We start from the raw sequence: 20,081 nt of genomic DNA on the forward strand, positions 1-20,081 counted from the left end.
TTGTTTGCCAGATCATCATGCAACATGGCTTCATGGATTAATTGGATCGAGATAGGGCCATCTTGGTGACAATTGGAGATACCTACTAGCTGTAGGTGGTCTAGCTTAAGTAGTATTTATCATTGTTGATCAAATGATTATTCTCCCTTCTTAGGTGAAGGTAGGATCTTCTTGATAAAGCATCTCATTGGAATTGTTGGTGTCTTGGGTGATAGGTGATGACAAAGTCAACCTAGATAAGAAGTTACTACAGTGGGATTGTCTTCAATTGAGAATGCCAGTTGTCATAAAGTATTCTAGATTTTTGTGCTTTTTATAGACAATAAATTAATGGGTTGCACCTGTAGATGATGAGTCCAAGTATCAAAGGCATCTACAATGGCAAGGAGTTCTTTGTCATGGATCTCATAGTTTATCTCTAGAGGGGAGGACTTCCTTGAGTGGAATGCCACTAGGTGCATATGAGCATCATCTCCATGCTAGGATAAGATGGCTCTTAAGGCAAAGTCTGATGCATTGGTCTCGAAGAAAAATGGCTTGGTAGGATCTAGGTGAACTAGGATTGGGGTAGTGGTGAAAGCAATCTTTAGGGTTTGGAAGGCCTTCTCGACTTCTAGGGTCCATGAGAACTTTGAGTTTTCTTTGATTCTGGTGAGTGGTGTGACTATCTTTGAGTAATACTTGATAAATATATTGTAGAAGTTGGCAAAGCCAAGGAAAAATTGGACATCACAAACACATGTGGGTGTTTGCCAGTCAAGAATAGTCTCGATCTTCTTGGGATCCATGAAGATTTCTCTCTAGGAGACATTGTACCCCAAGAATTTCACTTTTGTCTGATGGAAAAAACATTTTTCAAGTTTTTCATATGGTCCTTTTTCTTTGAGATTTTCCAAAACTAATTTCACATGGTGCTCATGTTCCTTTGGATCTTTTGAGAATATCAAGATATCATCAAAGTATATAACTACAAAATCATCTAGATGCTCTCACAAGATATCATTCATCATATGTTGAAACACTGCAAGAGCCTTGGTGAAATCAAATGGCATAACAACATACTTTAAGTGACCATACCTTGTGCTGAAGGCTATCTTCCATTCATCTCCTCTGATTCGTACAAGATTTTAAGCTCCTCATAGATCAATCTTTGTGAAAATCTTGGCTTTTCCAAGGTGTTCCAAGAGCCTTGGTATCAAGGGTAAAGGATATCAATTCTCCACTATTATCTTATTGAGTCCTCAATAATCCACACACATTTGAATTGAACCATCTTTCTTCTTCACAAATAGAATTGGGTCTCCAATAGGATACTTTGAGTGCCTAATGAATCCCTTGGATAATTTCTCATCAACGTTCTTGCATAGTTTAGCTAGTTTATCAAGGACTAGCTTGTAGATGGATCCAAAAGGTGGTTGAGCCCCCTCATGGAGTTTTATAACACAATCATATGGTCTATGTTTGGGCAAGACATCTACATTCTTTTTTTCAAAGACATCTTGGAATTCTTGATATTAACTTGGCAAGCTCATCCTTACTAGATTATTGAGCTAGTATATGATATATCATGTAGGTTCTTAACCTAATCAATTATGGGTTATGTTTCTTTAGCCAAGGCATCCCAAGGATGATTGAATTTGTGGGACTGGATATGACATTAAACCATACATGAGATTTGTGATCACCAAGAGTTACCAAGAGCAGTGTGGTTTCCTTGGGTAATATCTCTAGATGCTAGAGGTCTTCCATCCACGACTTTAGTTTGTGCAGGATGGGTCTTTTGAAGTATTGGAATCTGGTATCTATTTACAAATCCATCATCAATGAAACATGTGGAGGCCCAAAAATCGAGGAGGGATTTTAGGGAAAGGGTTTTTCTTGGTAGGATAATCTAAACTGTGACAAGGAAAGTTTCCATGGGTGTGGCTAGGATCAAGAGACCATTTCTTATATTATCAAGGTCTAGTTGTACTGTCTCATTTACAATTGGACATCCTTGTTTTCCTACTCGAGGATGGTTGCAACAACTCCTAAAAATGGCCCTCTTATTTGAGCAATTTAGGGTGATATGTCTACGGTTTCCACAACATAAGCATAGATGATTCTCTCTTTTGCTTTGCTTTTCTTGTGGGGTCAAGGGTTGGAATTTGGTATTATCTATTTGTATTGGTTCGGGCTTGGTTTCTTCTATGATTGGGTCTCTGATTAGGGCCGGGTTCCATTGGCAAGGCCTTAATTCTTCTCACTTTTCTTGCTTCGTCTCAAACAATCTATTATCACACTCCATGGCTTGAATGATATAATCATTGAGTGTTTTTGCCTCAAGCATAGTGAGCATGAGGTCCTTGATATCATCTCAAAGACCCCATCTGAATTGGCTAATAAAATACTCCTCATGCTAAGTGAGGTCAAAAATTAATTTCCTAAATTCAAATTCATAAGCAAAGACAAGGCAGTTACCTTATCATAGCTTTTGAAGTTTTGCTTCTACTACTTGACCAATGTTTGCATCTCCAAATGTGAAAGTGAGCTCACAAAGAAATGCCTCATAGATATGAAGTACTAGCATTTTATTTTCCAAGATTGGGGTGAACCATGATAAAGCTTGACCACAAAGCAAAGTCCCAATGAGTCCCACCTTGGAAGCATCATCTGGATACTTATCGCGGATTGCATACAAATATAGAGCTTTACCTCTTGCAAGAATCCCTTAAACTTCAAATGGACGTTACTATTGAACTTCTTTGGCATGCTGATCTTGGGTTCTCTTCTTGTTGGGGGTTGATAAACAAGGAGAATCATCAGATCGCTTCCTTTGTTGTTTTGCAAGTCTCAAATCTTGTCTGGTATCTCTTGAAGCATAGGGCCTAGATGCTTAAGCTATTCTATTTGAATTTGCACTTTTCGTCCATTCAAGCCTTGAATTTGTTGTTCGAGGTTTTGAAGGCAGGCCACAATTCTTTCATGGGTTGCCTCCATGATGCTCAATAGGGCTAGAAAGTAGTCTTGCCAAGTTGTTATGGGAGCATTAGACAGTGCTCAAGAGACTAGACTAGATGCAAGATTTGTTATAAGAATTATGATTTCAAGATAATCCCATGTATAGGGACACAAGGTACAATGATAACTTAGCAAGATACGAAAAATCCCACAACCCAAAAACCATAGGTATAAACAACAGGACTCGATAGGATATGAAGGATCTCACAACCTAGGACCATAGGTATGGATACAAGATATCAAAATTACAAGATCTCCCTTGATAGGGATGAACAAAATACAATATAGCACTAGACATGATCTCATACTAAGAGATTACAAGGTGATAAGACAACAACAATATAATAGAAGACAAGAGAAGACTAGATACCATGACTAGAAAAAAAACTAGAACTAAAACTTGAAGTTACTTACATTGAGGTCTGGACTCGAGCTCCCAAGACTAGCATTGGGAAGACTGAGGAGCTTTATGGCGAGCCCCTCCTTTTATAGGTGTTGGAGGGCAGCTAAAGATCTTCTAGAATGTTTCATGATGACATCGTTGATGCTGCAAGTGATGACATGGCATATCTTCTAGAAGATTCTATGATAACATGGCAAGAGACGGTTCTCATGGTTGGCTCAAGGATGTCCTATTAAGGGTGCATTCGCATGGATGTAGCTTCATATGACATGAGCAAGAATTAATCCATACACTTGATCATGGCATGTACGTGACATCCCCTACCATTTAAATATAGATTGCTTGCACAAATGTAGGGGAATTTCGTTACAATTATTCCATACAAACAAGCCTAAATATGTACTTTAACATATAAATAAAGGCAAGCTAAGGCAAACCCTCATGCTTTTCCTTCATTACACAATCACAATCATTCTCCTAATCTTTGGTAATTTTTAACGTACAAAAACTAATTTTCTCTCTTTATTTGACTATTTTTCATTATTTTTTAATTTATTTTAACATACATGATTGATTTTTATGAGTTTTTTTAAATTTAATGACTTGTGTGAAGTGTGATTCATCAGCATACTTATTTTCATGCCATGTAAACACCATTTAATCCCCAAAATCCAAGAACAATACCATTTTCCATTAAATCCCGTGTTTCGAGTTTTGCGGTTTTATTATTTTCAATACGCATAAAGGAAAATGAATGAATTTCTGAAATTATAGATATCAACAAACATATTTCAACCATTTTCAATCATCTTTCCATCATATGCATTGATGATTTATCATAAAAACTAAATAAGATTCGCTTACTTGAAAATTCGCATATATGCATTCCTATTTTGAGAAAATGGAGCCACTGACACTATTTCCTACTAATGCATCCAAACTACACGATCTACATGTCAAGATTATGGGAGAGAAGGAAGGAGTCTCACTTGTAGCTTTCTCACTTACACAATGGGGGAATACACACACAGGTGGAGGCTGAAAACAGTTTTCCTCTTCTTAGTTGTGTAAGCCAAAAAGAACACACGTACAGAGAAATAGAAGAACCCTATATATGGGTCTCAAACCAAACTCAACTGACTAAGGTGGCATACTAACTGAGCCATGAACTAGAGTAGATAAGGATAGCTATCATCTAGCTATTATTCATGGGCGGTGTACCAACCGCATCTGCAGCTAACAAGTCGGTGACATAAATGCACAACGGTCACCCTGACATATCACGAGTGGAGCTCGATATCTCAACACTCCCCCTCGAGCTCAATCCCAATTCATGCACACCAAGCAGGTCTCTGAACTTGCGCAGCTTCTCTGTGCCCAATGCCTTCGTGAATATGTCAACTATCTGATCCTCTGTGCTGACATAAACTAGATCAATAAGACCTAGTAAAACCCTCTCCCGCACATAGTGATAATGCACTTCAATATGCTTTGTTCTAGCATGATAGACTGGGTTATTTGCCAAGTGTATACTGCTCATGTTGTCACAATAAATGACAACTGGCTCATCTGTAGGTTGATGCATATCATAAAGTATCTTATGCAACCAAGCTACCTCACATGCAGCCATTGCTGCACCCGTGTACTCAGCCTCTGTGCTCGACAATGCAACTGTAGGGCTGATTCTTGCTGCTCCAAGTGACTGCAGCACTCCCAAAAGAGAATACATATCCACTGATAGATCGTCTATTGGAAATACTACCAGCCCAATCAGCATCAGTGTATCCATGCAACTATATCTAAACCCCAGTCTCATAAAATAGTCCATACTGCAATGTGGAGTTCACATACCTGAGTATGCGTCTAGCCGCATCCAAATGTGGTTTCCTTGGAGCCTGCATAAATTGACTTACCAATCCAACGGCATAGTTCAAATATGGCCTGGTAATAGTCATATAAATCAAACTTCCTACTATGCATCTGTACATAGTAGGGTCTTCGAGAAGCTCACGTGCATCTGCGCTCAGCTTCACATTCTGCTCCAAAGGAACTGAAATAGGCTTACAGCCTATCATCCCATATTTGGATAGCATGTCCAATCCATACTACCCCTGCAAGAGCCATATCCCACATGGTGATCTAATCACCTCAATGCCCAAGAAATAACACAGCTCTCCCAAATCCTTCATCTCAAACTTCTGCTTCAATAGCATTTTCACATGAAGGATATCTTCATCACTATCACCTATGATAATCAAATCATCAACATAAATGACAAGTAGCATAATACCTTTCTCTATTTTTCTCACATAAAGTGAGAAATCTGCCTTGGAAATCTGAAAGCCAATAGTGACAACATACTGTCCTATCTTGTCAGACCATGCTCTAGGTGCTTGCTTCAAGCCATACAAGGCTTTCTTCAACCTACAAACAAACTCAGGATGAACATCATGCACATAACCTGGTGGCTGCTCCATATAGACCTCTTCTTGCAAATCACCATGCAAGAAGGCATTCTTTACATCCATCTGATGTAAAGACCATCCCTTTGATGCAGCCATAGCAATGACTGCTCTTACGGTTGCCATCCTTGCAGCCGGACTGAATGTTTCTTCATAATCAATGCCATATGTTTGTGCATACCCCTTGACTACTAATCTTGCCTTGTATCTGTTCACAGAACCATATGCATTGTGCTTCACCTTATAAACCCACTTACAACCAATTGCATTCTTATCCTTAGGCAAAGGTACCAATTCCCATGTAGCATTTCTTCATCCATGGCTTTCTCCCATTTTTCTTCATCCAACTTGGAACCAATAAAGATGCACTTCTTAGCTTTTGGATCCAGCTTGGATCTCAACTCATCTGGCACATGAACATAGGCAATGCAACCAAAAATTTTCAAATGAGAAATATCTGGTTTCCTACCAGTATACCTCTCCTCTGGAGTCATGCCATGTATTGCTGTAGTGGGAGTCCTGTTCATTATGTAGACTGCTATAGCAACTGCCTCAGCCCAGTAAAAATCTGGCAAGTCTTTTTCATTGAGCATGGCACGAGATACCTCTCCAATATGCTTATTTTTTCTTTCTGCAATTCCATTCTGCTGTGGGGTATGACTACATGAATATTGTTGCTTTATGCCATGCTCCTATAAGAACCTTGCAAACTCATTTGAGAGGTACTCTCCCCCTCCATCTAACCTTAGGCATTTTATTTGCAGGCCTGTTTCTTTTTCAACCATAGCTTTAAGAGTTTTGAAATGCCCAAAAACTTCACTTTTCTTTTTCATAAAATACACCCAAACTTTTCTGCTATATTCATCAATAAAAGTGACAAAATAATGACAGCCTTCAATAGATGTAGCTTTAGTAGTCCACACATCAGAGTGGATTGATTCCAATGGCTTCTTACTCTCTTGAACATGTCTAGGAAATGGTTTCCTTGCCTGTTTGCCAAATTGGCAGGCTTCACATACCTTATGCATTTCTACAACCTTGAATTTAGGCAATCCTGCAACAATATTTTGGGCTTGCATTGATTTAAGTCGCTATACATTAACATGACCAATGCATTTATGCCAGATATCAATATCTACAACTACACCGGTCCCATGTGCAAACATTGCTACACTCAATTCAGGCATGTCTGCATCCAACGTAAACATTCTGCCCTTCTTCTTTCCTTTTTCTATCAAGTGACTTTTATTTTTCATATCCTCAACAAAGCATCCATGAGGATTAAATCTAACCTGCAAGCCCTACTCAACCATTTGACCAACAGAAACCAGGTTCTTGGTGATATTCGGGACATGAAATACATCCGACAGGTATTTCCTTTTCCCATCCTGCATAGACAAAGTTATTCTTCCAATCTGCACAATAGGATGTGGAGTATCATCACCAGTCTCCACAAATCCTGGTTTTTTAATTTTCCTTGCATCCTGCATCCATTCTGCATGACATGTCATGTGGTTTGATGCACTTGAGTCAACATACCACACATCGTTGCTTTCTTCTACACTTGTTACAGAATTGGTCATGTACTGCACCATAAACAAATGCTCATTTCTGTCATCACCCTGTCTACTAGAAGATGCATAATTCCCTTGTTGCAATTTTCCATTTCTTTGGAATCATTTTCTACATACAATGCACGTTTCCTAGGAAAGGTTTACTTGGGCAACAACTATGTATGTGAGATAGAGGGTGTAGGTACCATTCACTTGGTCCTTGAAAACAAACAAGAGCTAATTTTACAAGATGTTAGATATGCACCTGGCATAAGGAAAAGTCTATTGTCCGTTGGGTAGCTTGATGTAAGAGGGTATTTTACTACCTTTAGTGGTGGAACTTGGAAGGTCCAGAAGGGCTCTACGCTGATTGTTAAAGGTAGAAAAAGGGGGGCTTCATATTATTTTCATTGTAAAGTATTACCTGGCAAGTTCTTTGGTTGTGGATAAAGTTCATTCACAAATGGAAATTTGGCACAAAAGACTTGGCCATATGAGCCAAAAACATCTTCAAGTTCTCTCCTCTTTTAGGGATATTTGACATAAAAGGCTCTGGTCTTGAATTTTGTAACGATTGCATATATGGGAAACATGTGAAGTATCCTTATTACTTTGGTGTCATTAAGAAGTCCAATGATCTTGATTTAGTACACTCTGATGTGTGCACTATACATATTAATTCATATGGTTATGCATGATACTTTGTCACTTTTATTGATGATTTCAATAGAAATTCATGGGTATATGTGTTAAAGAGCAAAAAGGAAGCGTTGGATGTTTTTAAAAGGTTTCATGTGTTTGTTACCACACAGAAAGGGCTTAAGTTAAACGCTATAAGAATGGATAAAAGGGGAGAGTATGTTTCTAATAAGTTCAAAAAATTTTATGAGATGCATGGCATTAAGAGGGAGTTGATAACCCCTTATAATCCTGCATCAAATGGCATGGTTGAAAGATACAATCGTACACTTTATGAGAGAGTTAGATGCATGCTATCCATAGCTTATCTCCCACATTAATTTTGGGGAGAGGCTCTTAACTTTGCAATTCATGTATGAAATCACTCTCCAAATCATGCATTGGAAAATGGCATTCCTGAAGGGATTTGGTCTTAGAAACTTGCTTCATATGACCATTTGCATGTCTTTGGTTGTAATGCCTTTGTGCATATACTTGTAGATCAGATGACCAAACTAGACATGAAATCCATCAAGGGCATATTCATGGGATATAGAGATGAGGGAGAGATGGGCTATAGAGCTTGGCTTCCGCAGGGTAGGAAGATAGTACGTAGCCAATACATATTATTTAATGAGGCAAAATTGCTCAAACATGCTACATAAGGTGAGCTTGACAAAAAGAAGATCAAATCTCAGCACAAACAACCAGCCATTCAGTCGGCCACATTAGTTGAAGATTTTGTTCCTATTGATGTTGAAAATGAGTAGCAACCCATTGTGCTATAGCTGAAGGATAATGGACACTAAATAGCTGCAGAGGATGGAATAGGACAACAAGAATAACATGCTAAAAATAGGTTATAACAACAAGGAAATGCTGAAAATTAGTCACCTAGTGATGGTGTGCACATACCTCAGGATGTAGGCTCATTATCTGACAATATATGTCATTGGGTAAGAAGGTCTACATGTGTCAAAAGGCAACCACAGAGGTTTCATCCATCTTTGGATTGCATTTTGTTAGCTAAAGAGAATGACCCTCTAACATTTAGAGAGGCACAATCATGTGAAAATAAGAGAAAGTGGGAGCTTGCTACACAAGAAGAGATGAAGTCTCTTGTCAATCTGGACCTAAATCAAGCCCAATAATGGCTCTAGGGCTCTACTCAGTAGGCCTCCTATGCTCACAAGGCTCACAAGCCAACCTCACGGCCTTGCAACTAGGAGAATCTAAAAGTTATACACTACTCTAAATAAATCATGCATTTGTATCGATTTGTAGTCAGATGATTTTTCCCTTCCCAACTCCAACAAAGAGAGTATCCAAACATACAAGGTGATCAACACTTCAATTCACATACATAAAGAGCTCCTCCAGTAGAATATTGTGGCTCCTACGGCTCTCCAACACCTTGGGGATTGGCCCCAAGATGCGTCATCTTACATATAGAATATGAACATAGTAGAGTCCTCTCATAATATAAATGTGATGGTTCAAGAGACTGTATATATTCCCCACTTAATTGGTTTCCCAAGACATTGCACTATCCTATAGCAAAGGGAAATCTTACACTCTCAATGTTTGTCATCACCACAAAGACACACAATTACAATGAATGGAGGAATTTATCTTCTGATACCATATTTAGATTGCATATACAAAGTATGTGACACTTTTTGCTCAAATAATTTAACTAGAAACTAGCCAATGTTAAATTTACAAACAATCTTTTCATGATTTCTTTCTACTAACATCAGGATGCATTGCTCCAAGAAATAGCATCAGGCTAACCCTTGCTACTACTGAACCTCTTAAAACTGATGTGAACCACGGCCTATATGCTAAGATATGAAAAGAAATCAGCAACTTAATTAAATGTGTATTATTTTAGGCCCACATCCCCTACCGTTTACATTTAGATTTCTTGCCTATATACAAACAAGTCCTAAATATGCACTCTAATATATAAATAAAGGTAAATTGAGGCAAACCCTCATACTTTACCTTCATTATACAATAAATTATTGATTTTCTTAGTTTTGTTATTTGTACGATGTATATGAAGTGTGATTCATCAACATACTCATTTTTATGCCATGTGAATATCATTCGATCTCCAAAATCTAAAAACAATGCCATTTTCCATTAAAATTCATGTTTTGAATTTTGTGATTTTACTATTTTTAATATACGGGAAAGAAAATGAATAAATTTTTAAAATTACAAATATTGATTAACATATTTCAGTAATTTCCAATTATATTTTCATTATATGCACCAATGATTTATCATAAAAATTAAATAAAGATTACTTACTCTAAAATTCACATACGTACATCTCATATTTCGAGGAAATGGAGCCATTGAAGCTATTTTTTAGCCCATTGATGCATCCAAATCACTTGATCTAGGTGCCATTACGCTTTTGAACCATTGTCCATAACGGATTCATCAAATCAATCCTCCCTCTCTCTCTCATATGCAATCATATGAACAAGGAACAAAGAGGAGAGAGAAATAGGAGAGAGAAATACTCAAAATGGATCTTTTCATTTGCTACATTATTTTGCATGAGAATTGAAGTGATAGATGGGAAAGAATCGAGGGATCTCAAGCCCCAAAGGATGGAGAAGATTGACACAGGCAAGAAAAATCAAAATTTTAATACGAGAAAGAGGCGCTAAAAAATATATATTCCCTATCTCATGAGTTTTTTTTAGTTTTTTTGTCTCTAACCATGGTTGAAGCATAAACTACAAACTATCTAGTTCTAACTTTACATTTTCACACTTGACCTGAAGTGGTTTCAACCTCGACGGAGGGGCAAACCACCTGGGAATCGTGATCCAACTAGATAGTTTCTAGCATCAAAATGTATCACCTTGGCCTCCCTGACATGCTTTCTAGCTTCCAGATCCAATAGTTGCTTCATGACGCCAAACATTGTGACCATTAAATGGGAGGCCAAACAGACTCAGATTAACGAATGAACACTTGCTTGGACTCCTGGTGTTGAAATGCATCTAGGAAAACTCAAGTTTCTTGATTCACGACCCTTTTATTTTTCACTAAAACCGTCTCTTTTACAAGTCTTCGACTACTTTGCACTCTTCTCACCCAGTGATGCTAACCGATGCTAACCACCCCTCCCCTTCATCCCCAAAGGTTATTGCACATGCTGAAAAAGATGGACGGCCCAATATTATATAGGAGGAGGCAAACTACGCTTCTGTGGAATGTCCAAAAGAGGATATCAAGAAAGACATACATGTCATCCTCTAGGCTACTTCCCACACCACCTCAGAAGTAATACCCTCCAACTCCAACTAGAGCAAGTTGGACTTTAAGTCTCATTGTGCTTTTCTAATTAGTCATATTGGGGCCAAAAGCACAATAAAGAGGAGGACTCATAGGCAGATAGCCACATTGACTGCCAACAATGACACTACAATTGCCATCCAAGTGCTTCCAATGGCCACCCCGATCACATAGCCCATTTCTTCCATCATCCTAGTAGAGTTTGACCGTGACAAAAATGAAGCATGTGCGATTGGAGGATTAGGCATTATAAGCCCATATTCAATAGCATAGTAAGAGCTTCTAGAGAAGTAATAGCATCTTCAATCCTGTTGTTGAGAGACTATCTTAGACATGGTGCACTCCATCTAGGACCAAGTCTAATGAGCAAAAATGGATTTGGCATTTTTGCACGGATAACTGGCTACTCTCACCAATCTAGCCAACTTGGTGGCCATTGATCTAGAAGTATTGTAGAAGTTGCAAGTGAGCTTCTAGGTAGAACTCTGGGACACTTGGGATGAAGTAGTGCAAAAATTCTAGCTACACTCACTGATCACTATTCCTAGCTATCGCCCCTAATGCATCCAAAAGATCCAAAAGTTGATGCCCAATTTTAACCAAGCTCACTTTGATGGCCCTCGCCCTGCTAATTGATAACCCTAAAGCCACTGGTCCCACTTCTTCTGCCCCTAAAACCTTTCCTTCTATCACATAGGCTTGGTAACCACACTTTAGTAGGAGGCTATTACCTTCACCCAAACCCTTGTTCTTGAAGGTGTGTCTGAGCTAGGCAAAGCAACAATAGCTCTACCTACCAGTATAAGCGCCATAGGTGTTGCACCTCAAGGTAGATAAAGTCTTAGATTTGTTCTCATATGTGGAGTTAAGATGTAAGAGGAAAGGGAGCATGCCTTGCAAACACCCTTTGCACAACCTAGAATCACCCTATGCTAACCCTAACTTGTAAAGGCAAGAATGTAATCAAGGAAGAGCCCATCATCTCCTCAATGACGATGAAGCTCCCCAAAGAATCCCCACCTACTAGGACTTCTTTTATTTCTCAATAGGCACTTCCTTTGAAGATCCCAAATGACTTTTTCTCATGGAACCTAAAGGCCCTTGTGCAATAGCAAGACGAGGCTCTAGAGCAAGTCAAAGTGCTCCAAAATGATCATTGCCAACTATTGGCTAATGCAGATGTAGAGGCCAAGTACTTATATAAGCACATCATCTCGCCATCCATTTGGAAAACCTTAGATGAGATGATGATGCAAGATTTTGTCTCTTCTTATAACCTAGTCCTAGTCACAGCCACAACAATAATAAGACCTTGCAGTTGAGCTCAAATGTCTATTGATCTCAACACTCTCTTGAAGAAGCAAACCTTGCAGAAGAAGTCCATGGAAGAGGCTCTTGTCAAACACTCTAATACATTATTGGAGTATGTGAGTACCCCTTTTCTTTCATTAAGTACTATCTTGGTGATACATTTGGTAGTCTTACTTTGAATATGTTGCAAATGTCCTACTTGCAATGCTAGCATACCGTTGTGTCAAGCCTCAACATGTTAAGACTACTGTTCTATAGAGTTGGTGCAATCTACTTGCACCTAGCAACCATAATCAGAACTTGGACTTGATTACAACTGCTCTAAACCAATGACTAGACCCACAAAGGTCAAATTTTGCAATCAAGTCACAGAGACCTCATTTGACATACAAGTTAAGACCCATTGGTCTCACACATGTTATTGCAAATGACTTGCTAATCCACCTCACCTAAGCTTTGATAGCACATTACATTAAAACACCCCTTAGTTTCTAAAGAAATATGATAGTTCATCCATTTGGTCAACTCAAAGAGAGAACCCATTATCAAGCTCATTCTAGTTACTTCAACCATATATTGGAGGAGTAGTCAAAGCTAACAATCTAGAATAAGTACAACAATAGACCTATAGAAAGCTGATTCATAGAGTCAACATGAAAAAATCACCAATAACATCTAAAATTAACAAAGCAATGCCTAAGTTAAAGAGATAAAGAAGAAAGGAATCTTGGAAAAAACATAGTATGGTAATTAAGCATGGTCTATAGGGATAAATCATCCACAATGGATAATTTCTTAAAAATCCTTACCAATGAAATGGTTGATTATTTTTGTGAATTCTCTTACACAATCAAATAGTTCTCAATTTTTGCCAATATTTTTTTTAATAGTATTACAATACTATAGTATTTCAACCCTCCATTCGTTATCTTTGTGAAGATGGCCTAACTTCATCCTCTACTTGTAATGTTTTCTCTACTATTGAAAGTTCTTCTAGATTTAAGGAGCCACCCTTTTCCATATTCTTTAAGAAGATTTGGATCATTAATCCCACACATTAACTTGTGTGCTTCTTGAGAATTTATGATGAAGAGCTTTGGAAAGATGAGGTTCTTCATATATTGCCCTACTGTAGACTTTGCCCAAGCCTCCCTTCCTTTTCCAATCACACAAAAAAAAAGCCATTGCTACATAACATAAGCTATAAAATAGAAACATAATTATGTATGGTAAAGTTCGTATGAAAATCCATATGCTATCCAAATGACCATAGCTTGAAACAAGCCTTCTCATTTTCATTAGAAACAAGTAACTCCTTGCTCCATATTCTATGATTTTCACAAGTGAGGTACATTTGATTTTCTTTGTGTTTCTTGGAAGTCCTCAATGATAAGGGTTGCCTCATATCAAAGAACATTGTTGTCAATGATAGTTAGTGTTTGTGTAGTAAAGTGAAATCTAGTATCCTTCACATTTGACTCCACCAATAAATATTCATCCCAATATCCCACAATAAATTCATCATATTCTTCAAGGTTTTGTAATATAATGACTAGGAAATAATCTTCCATAATATTAAAAAGGGATTGAGTCAAGGTCATTGAGAAGAAATTGGAACATCATCACTCATCTTTCTCCTTTATTGCTTGCACATCAAGCAAACCCCCTTTGTGTTCTCCCTTCTCAAAGCATCAATATCCAATCAAGAAGTTTTCTCACTCTCAGTGGGGAAAAATTTACCACTTGATGATCATCATCAGTTGGATTCAATAGAGTGTTACATATATTGTGTATCCTCTTTGGGTTCTTTCCCTTCATCTTCTAACAACAAACATATAGTAAGCAAACTAGTTTATGAAAATAATGGATGAGATGGAATTTTTAGTTTGTACATAGGGAAAAAAAATTTAAGGCTTCTTTATATTTATTGGAACCCTAAAAAATTTCCAAGGGGATTTTCGGTGAAGACATCATTCATCTGCACATATGGGGACCACCTCTACAAAAATTTCTCTAGTAGATGTACAATCCTCAAATGTAGCATCATGCCTCTCAATGTATTTTTGTGAAGCCTTAATCCAAACTTCCACTAAGGCAATGATGGAAGAAACTTGGGATACTTGTGGTTGGTGATAATATTGTCCAACTCAACAAGGAAATTTTAACACCACCTTTTTTGGAGTGGCTTCCCTATTGATAGGTTTTTGAGACTACATTCCCTACATCTTCATAGAATCCATCTAAAAATAAATGGACAACTATATCAACTTCTATGTTATTACTCTACAAAATAGAAGGGCAAGGTGGTCATGTGGACCTTAACAATGTATATTAGTATAGGGGCAATAGACTATAAGAAGGAACACCACAAGATGGGATGGGGGATGGGTCCCTAAGATCGATTCCAACACAATGCATGGGAAAGGGATGGAGTAATATGAAAATGGTATCGAACCCCCCTCTCCCCCACATTGTGCTAGCTTAGTCCCTCAAGGATTGTCTCTTTAGAGCTAAAAATAAAAACTATATCTAACTTGGATAATTTCATGCTACTGTGAGTTTTAGGACTTGCATAATGTGGTATGCCATCCCTAATGGTCTTGAGGATCTTCCATTAGGTGTGTTGATGGCCAACAATGTAGCATGATTAGGAGGTCCTTGACACTATCAAAGGCCTCTAATCACATTTTCTTGGTCCAAAACTAAGGAAACCAACAAATGCAATTGTAGAGGTGATGCGGTTGACAACCGCCAAGACCCACAGACTGCTTATTCTTTCAAGTGTTTCAAGTGAACACCTATGGTTATCTCTCACCTAGACAATGCACCTTTGATCCTATCACACTACAAGATATAGACCTTATAGCGACGTTTAAAGCGACGAAAATACAAACAACAAAATTTGCCCCCGTCGTCGCAAAAAGCGTCGTTATTGACGACGCCACAGAATCGTCGCTATATGCATATAGCGACGGTTACAGAGAATTTGCGACGCTGATAGCGACGACAATAGTGACGCGTGCAGTAAATTTGCGACGCAAATAGCGACGGTAACAGAAAAAATAGTTTATGCACTGCTGCATACAAAGTGTTTGCAAACAAAAAGAATGTATACTGAAATCATAAAACTGATAGATGAAATAAATACATGATATCGCATAAAATGCGATTGGTACAATCATAAAACAATATCACTAATACATAGAAAATTTCTACATAGATCGGGCAACTAAAAACTAAAGGTATGTGAGCTCTAAGGATCCAAGGGCGAGCTACAAATTGTCGTCCCCCGAAAGCTCTTCCTGCTGCAAAGGAGCATCAAACGGATTCTGCAGAAAAAGAAACAACATATCAATCCACCATACAATAATGCATTCAAATATCTCATGGTAACTACGGACAAGAAAGATGAGTGACTTACTGGGCCGCTGCATCTATACAATCGGTCGATCAATGATCTGAGACCGTGCCTCTCTGCATATCGAGTCTCAAGGCCCTGCGGATCGCGATTTGTAATGGAGTGCTGCAAAGAAAGCAAAATGCTAACTGTTAGAAACATGATTGTCAGTACAAAGAATATCTCAAAAAAACAAATAAGCAAAACAAAAGAGAAACTTACAAAGTCCTCCAAATATGTCCTGTGGCCGCCACTCCCAAGATGATGTACCGATCCGGCCTCGATTCGTGCCCTCGCCGCCTCCCGCTGCTGACTCCAACGTCCTGGCGAATTTGTAGCCTCCTTCCTCAATCGGCACCAGTCGTCTGCATCTAACCACTCGGGCTTTGGAGCCCCACTCTTGATTGCCTTGCGTGCGTCGGATCGTCTATGTGACATGTATGCACGCATGCAATCCATCATCCAGCCCGTAGAGAATCTATCCACTGCGGCTGGCACCGAGAACTCCTCGTGCAAGGATGCTACTATGTACTCCTTGCTCCCCTCCGGTATGTTCCTCCAATGATCAAGGACGTTGTGCCGAAAAACTTGTTGGCACAACTCCCTCATGCGAGCCATCACCCTCCTCCCCTCATCATTCATGATGATGGCTCCTGACCTGCCATCCACTAGGTATCCATAATCCCTAGGAGTGTGCCTTGTATGGGCCCTCTCCCATCTCCGTCCACGCTCCTGGGCATATCCAGGAGACCCCTGTACATCCGGTGTACCAACAGGGGTACCCTCTCCCGGAGTGCCACTCAAAGGGGTGCCACCAAAAGGAGTGCCACCAAAAGGCGTGACATCTGCCGACGGCTGCGCAAAAGCCGGAGTAACTGGAGTGGACGTCCCCACAGGTGTGACAAATCCTGGAGGTGACTGAGCTCCAGCTGAACGACGAGAAGGAGACACCGCGTCCGTGTCTCCACAGCAGCACCCCCCTGATCCTCCTGCAGTCGTAGTCCCTCCCTCTGGCCCAAGTCGCTAGCGTTGAGATCGTCTGCTCGAAGCTGAAGCATCTAATTGCGCTGAAGCTGATCTAGCAAAGTGCCCTGACGAAGAATGCGACAGCTCCTGATCTGCCATCTCTCTGAATCTCGCAAGCTGATCTGGAGACATGCGTGCCATCATCTCCTGAAACTCCTCATCGCTCATCCCTCGACTCATCCTGAAAATGTCGATACCTGCACAGATAAAAAAAAATGTTAGAATAATCAATTTAAACTATACAAAGCACATTAATATAAATCATTTTTGAAAAATCCCTCTTAAAATGCATATCTTATCTACCTTTATGGAAGATCTAAACAACGAATTGAGTAATACAATTCTCCAAGAATGAAGTATTCTATGGTCCCATGTTAATCTCCTGACACGACTCTGCATACACTGGAAGGTCGATAGACATGTCACCACAAAAGAACGAGTCTGCCTCGTTCTCAAAAAATTCTACGACTTCTGTATTTCCATCATAGTTAGCCGATGCGGGCTCCAAGCTTGCGGTGGCCTCCACCCCTTGTAATTTCGATCCCTCTATTTGCATATTTTCTTCATCTATGCCTGGAACATTGCTTTGATCGTATACTCTCGCACCTCGAGGAGTTGAAGGTATAACATACCACCATCGAGGTTGTCGGGGATTTGGATAGAAGATTACATGTTCACAAACACTTACAAAGCGGCTTCAAACCATTGTGACATAAACCATGTCGTATTACAATTAGCAAGCAAATGACTAGTTGTACCTGTTCACAATGGGCCGGTAACACAAAGGTGTCGCGCAAATCCATCCATTTTTTTTCGGAATCTATTTCAAGAAATCCAGATGGACCTCGTCGAACTGTTGCGCCAGCTCCTCCAAGTACCACTTTGAACCACTGCACATCGAATATTATCATGGAGAAGCTACGGTAATCCACCGTAATAATACTTTGCAAGTTCCCAAAATACTCCATCTCATCCACAACCGTGTTCGGATCCGTTGCTCGTCGCCGGCTCTCTTGCTCAAACCTTGCCATGACACCACAGTCCATTGTGGAGCGCATTTTGTCAATACGCTCCACCCGAAAATGCCATCCGCGCGACCACGCTGCACTATATATTTTGTACTGTACATTGAAACACTCAAATTAGATGTAGCAAGAAAATTTAGATACGACACATTCTAAACCCCTCATTACCTTTGGACTACATCCCCTCGAGAACTCCCACTCCTCCATTGAGACCTCTGTCCCTTCGCTGGATGCTGCGGCCAAGGCTCCATGCAACCATCGTGTTGACATAAACCGCGGCATCTCCTCCATGCCTTCGGGATATCGAATCGGTCGGTGATGCGTACTGCGTCGGAATTCATCTCGCGCTTCCTCTCGATCTTGCCTTGCAATCTGGTACTTGGCGAGCCACGTCTCCATGGAGGCATGGTGCAACATACAAAAGCGATTCACCTTCTCTTCCATTGAGGCATCCATTCTTTTTTCTACCCCATTTCCAACCACCACATCTCCAGTCAGCCTGTCATCGTCCTTCAGCGTCCATAGCATTTCATTGTCTGGTTCCACCGTTGGTAGCCATTGTGAGATATGCACTAACGCCTCTGACACCAACCAACCTTCCGCCATGCTACCTTTCGGACGAGCTCGTTGTCGCACAAAGCCTTTCAGGGTTTTCATGAAGCGCTCCAGGAAGAACATCCATCGCGGATGGACAGGTCCAGCAATCTCCACTTCATCCACAAGATGCACAAGAAGGTGAGCTTGTATCGTGAGCATGCTAGTGGCCAGGTATTTCTCAAAGAGACAGACCGTGTCAACTGCTCCCCGCCTTGCGGATTCAATAGAGGACGTCTTAAGCTCTTTCTATGAGATCCATTGCACCAAAGTCGACGGCTTGTAAATGGCCCCGCAAATTTCTGGAGTTAGGCATCCCGCGATCGCGATTGGTAGGACAAACTGCCACAAATGAGAAAGCATTAAGAATAATGGTCACTTTTCAAATTTCAAAATGTCCACGCTAATTAAAATCCATTCTGTTCACAAACCTGATATATCTTATGCCAATCATGGGTGGACCTGAGAGAACGCATCATACCCGTCAGAGTGTGGATAGACTTGATTACTTGCTTCACAATGCGCTCTTCTTTGGTAGACAAAAAACCAGGGAGCGCGAGGAAGCTGCACTCCCCCTTCAGCACTCGACTGTAGCCAAAGCGCCTCCATCTTACCTACCTCCTTTAAATCCATTCATGACCCTATAGTGTCTCTCTTTCTTGTGATGTGGTCCCATAGCAAGCTGCCCACATTTTTGAAAATATGCATGGGATCCAACAAGTGGTTGACCTGTAAGTGGGTCCAATATGGCAACTCGTAGAAAACTGAGAACCGTCGCATTCCATTTGGATGTGATTTCGGGTTTACCATTTTTAGCTCGTACCAGCTTGCAGCGTTCATACGTGCTGGAGGTCGTCCAAGAAAACCTTCCCTGAGTTCATGATCCTCCGGCAAGAAAGCGGCGTGTCCTTGATATACCATCTTCTTCATGGTTCGTGACCTTCGGGAGTCTAACTGTGGCCCACACAATGGACATGCATGATAACCTGAGGTAACGAGACCTGCAAGGCAATCCACGACCTAGTGAATACTTGATTGAATGAAATAAAATATAGATATTACCAGCGAGAACAAAGGTCTACTCACCTGAGGACTCTCCCAATCCCAGAAAGTCGTGCATCGTCCACATGAGAATGGCTCGAATGTTGGCTGACCGCCGACCATCGCGTCTGCTCATATCTTGCACCGTGACCCCCTCCTCCCACAAAATCTTAAGCTCATCGACTAATGGACGAAGATACACGTCCATATTTTTTACTTTGTAGCGGCCCGGGACGAGCAAGCTAAGGATGAGATGTCCTTTCTTCGTAG

The 20,081-nt window shown here is 40.1% G+C and overlaps 1 protein-coding gene across 1 annotated transcript in view; it reads right to left on the minus strand.

The window, feature by feature from the left end:
• Positions 1–16,776, minus strand: part of LOC148038944 (uncharacterized) — a 37,799-nt gene extending 21,023 nt beyond the window's left edge. The window contains exons 1-2 of the mRNA XM_087675296.1: positions 16,348–16,776; positions 16,150–16,251 (exon numbers count right to left, since the gene is read on the minus strand). Of these exons, the coding sequence (XP_087531422.1) occupies positions 16,150–16,251; positions 16,348–16,767 (522 nt within the window). The 5' untranslated portion in view covers positions 16,768–16,776. The remainder of the gene's footprint in view (positions 1–16,149; positions 16,252–16,347) is intronic.
• Positions 16,777–20,081: the final 3,305 nt, after the last annotated feature.

This window comes from Lygodium microphyllum, chromosome 3 (genome assembly GCF_053477565.2).
Source record: "Lygodium microphyllum isolate KBCC chromosome 3, Lygodium_microphyllum_v1.1.10, whole genome shotgun sequence".
NCBI classification, from domain to species: Eukaryota; Viridiplantae; Streptophyta; class Polypodiopsida; order Schizaeales; family Lygodiaceae; genus Lygodium; species Lygodium microphyllum.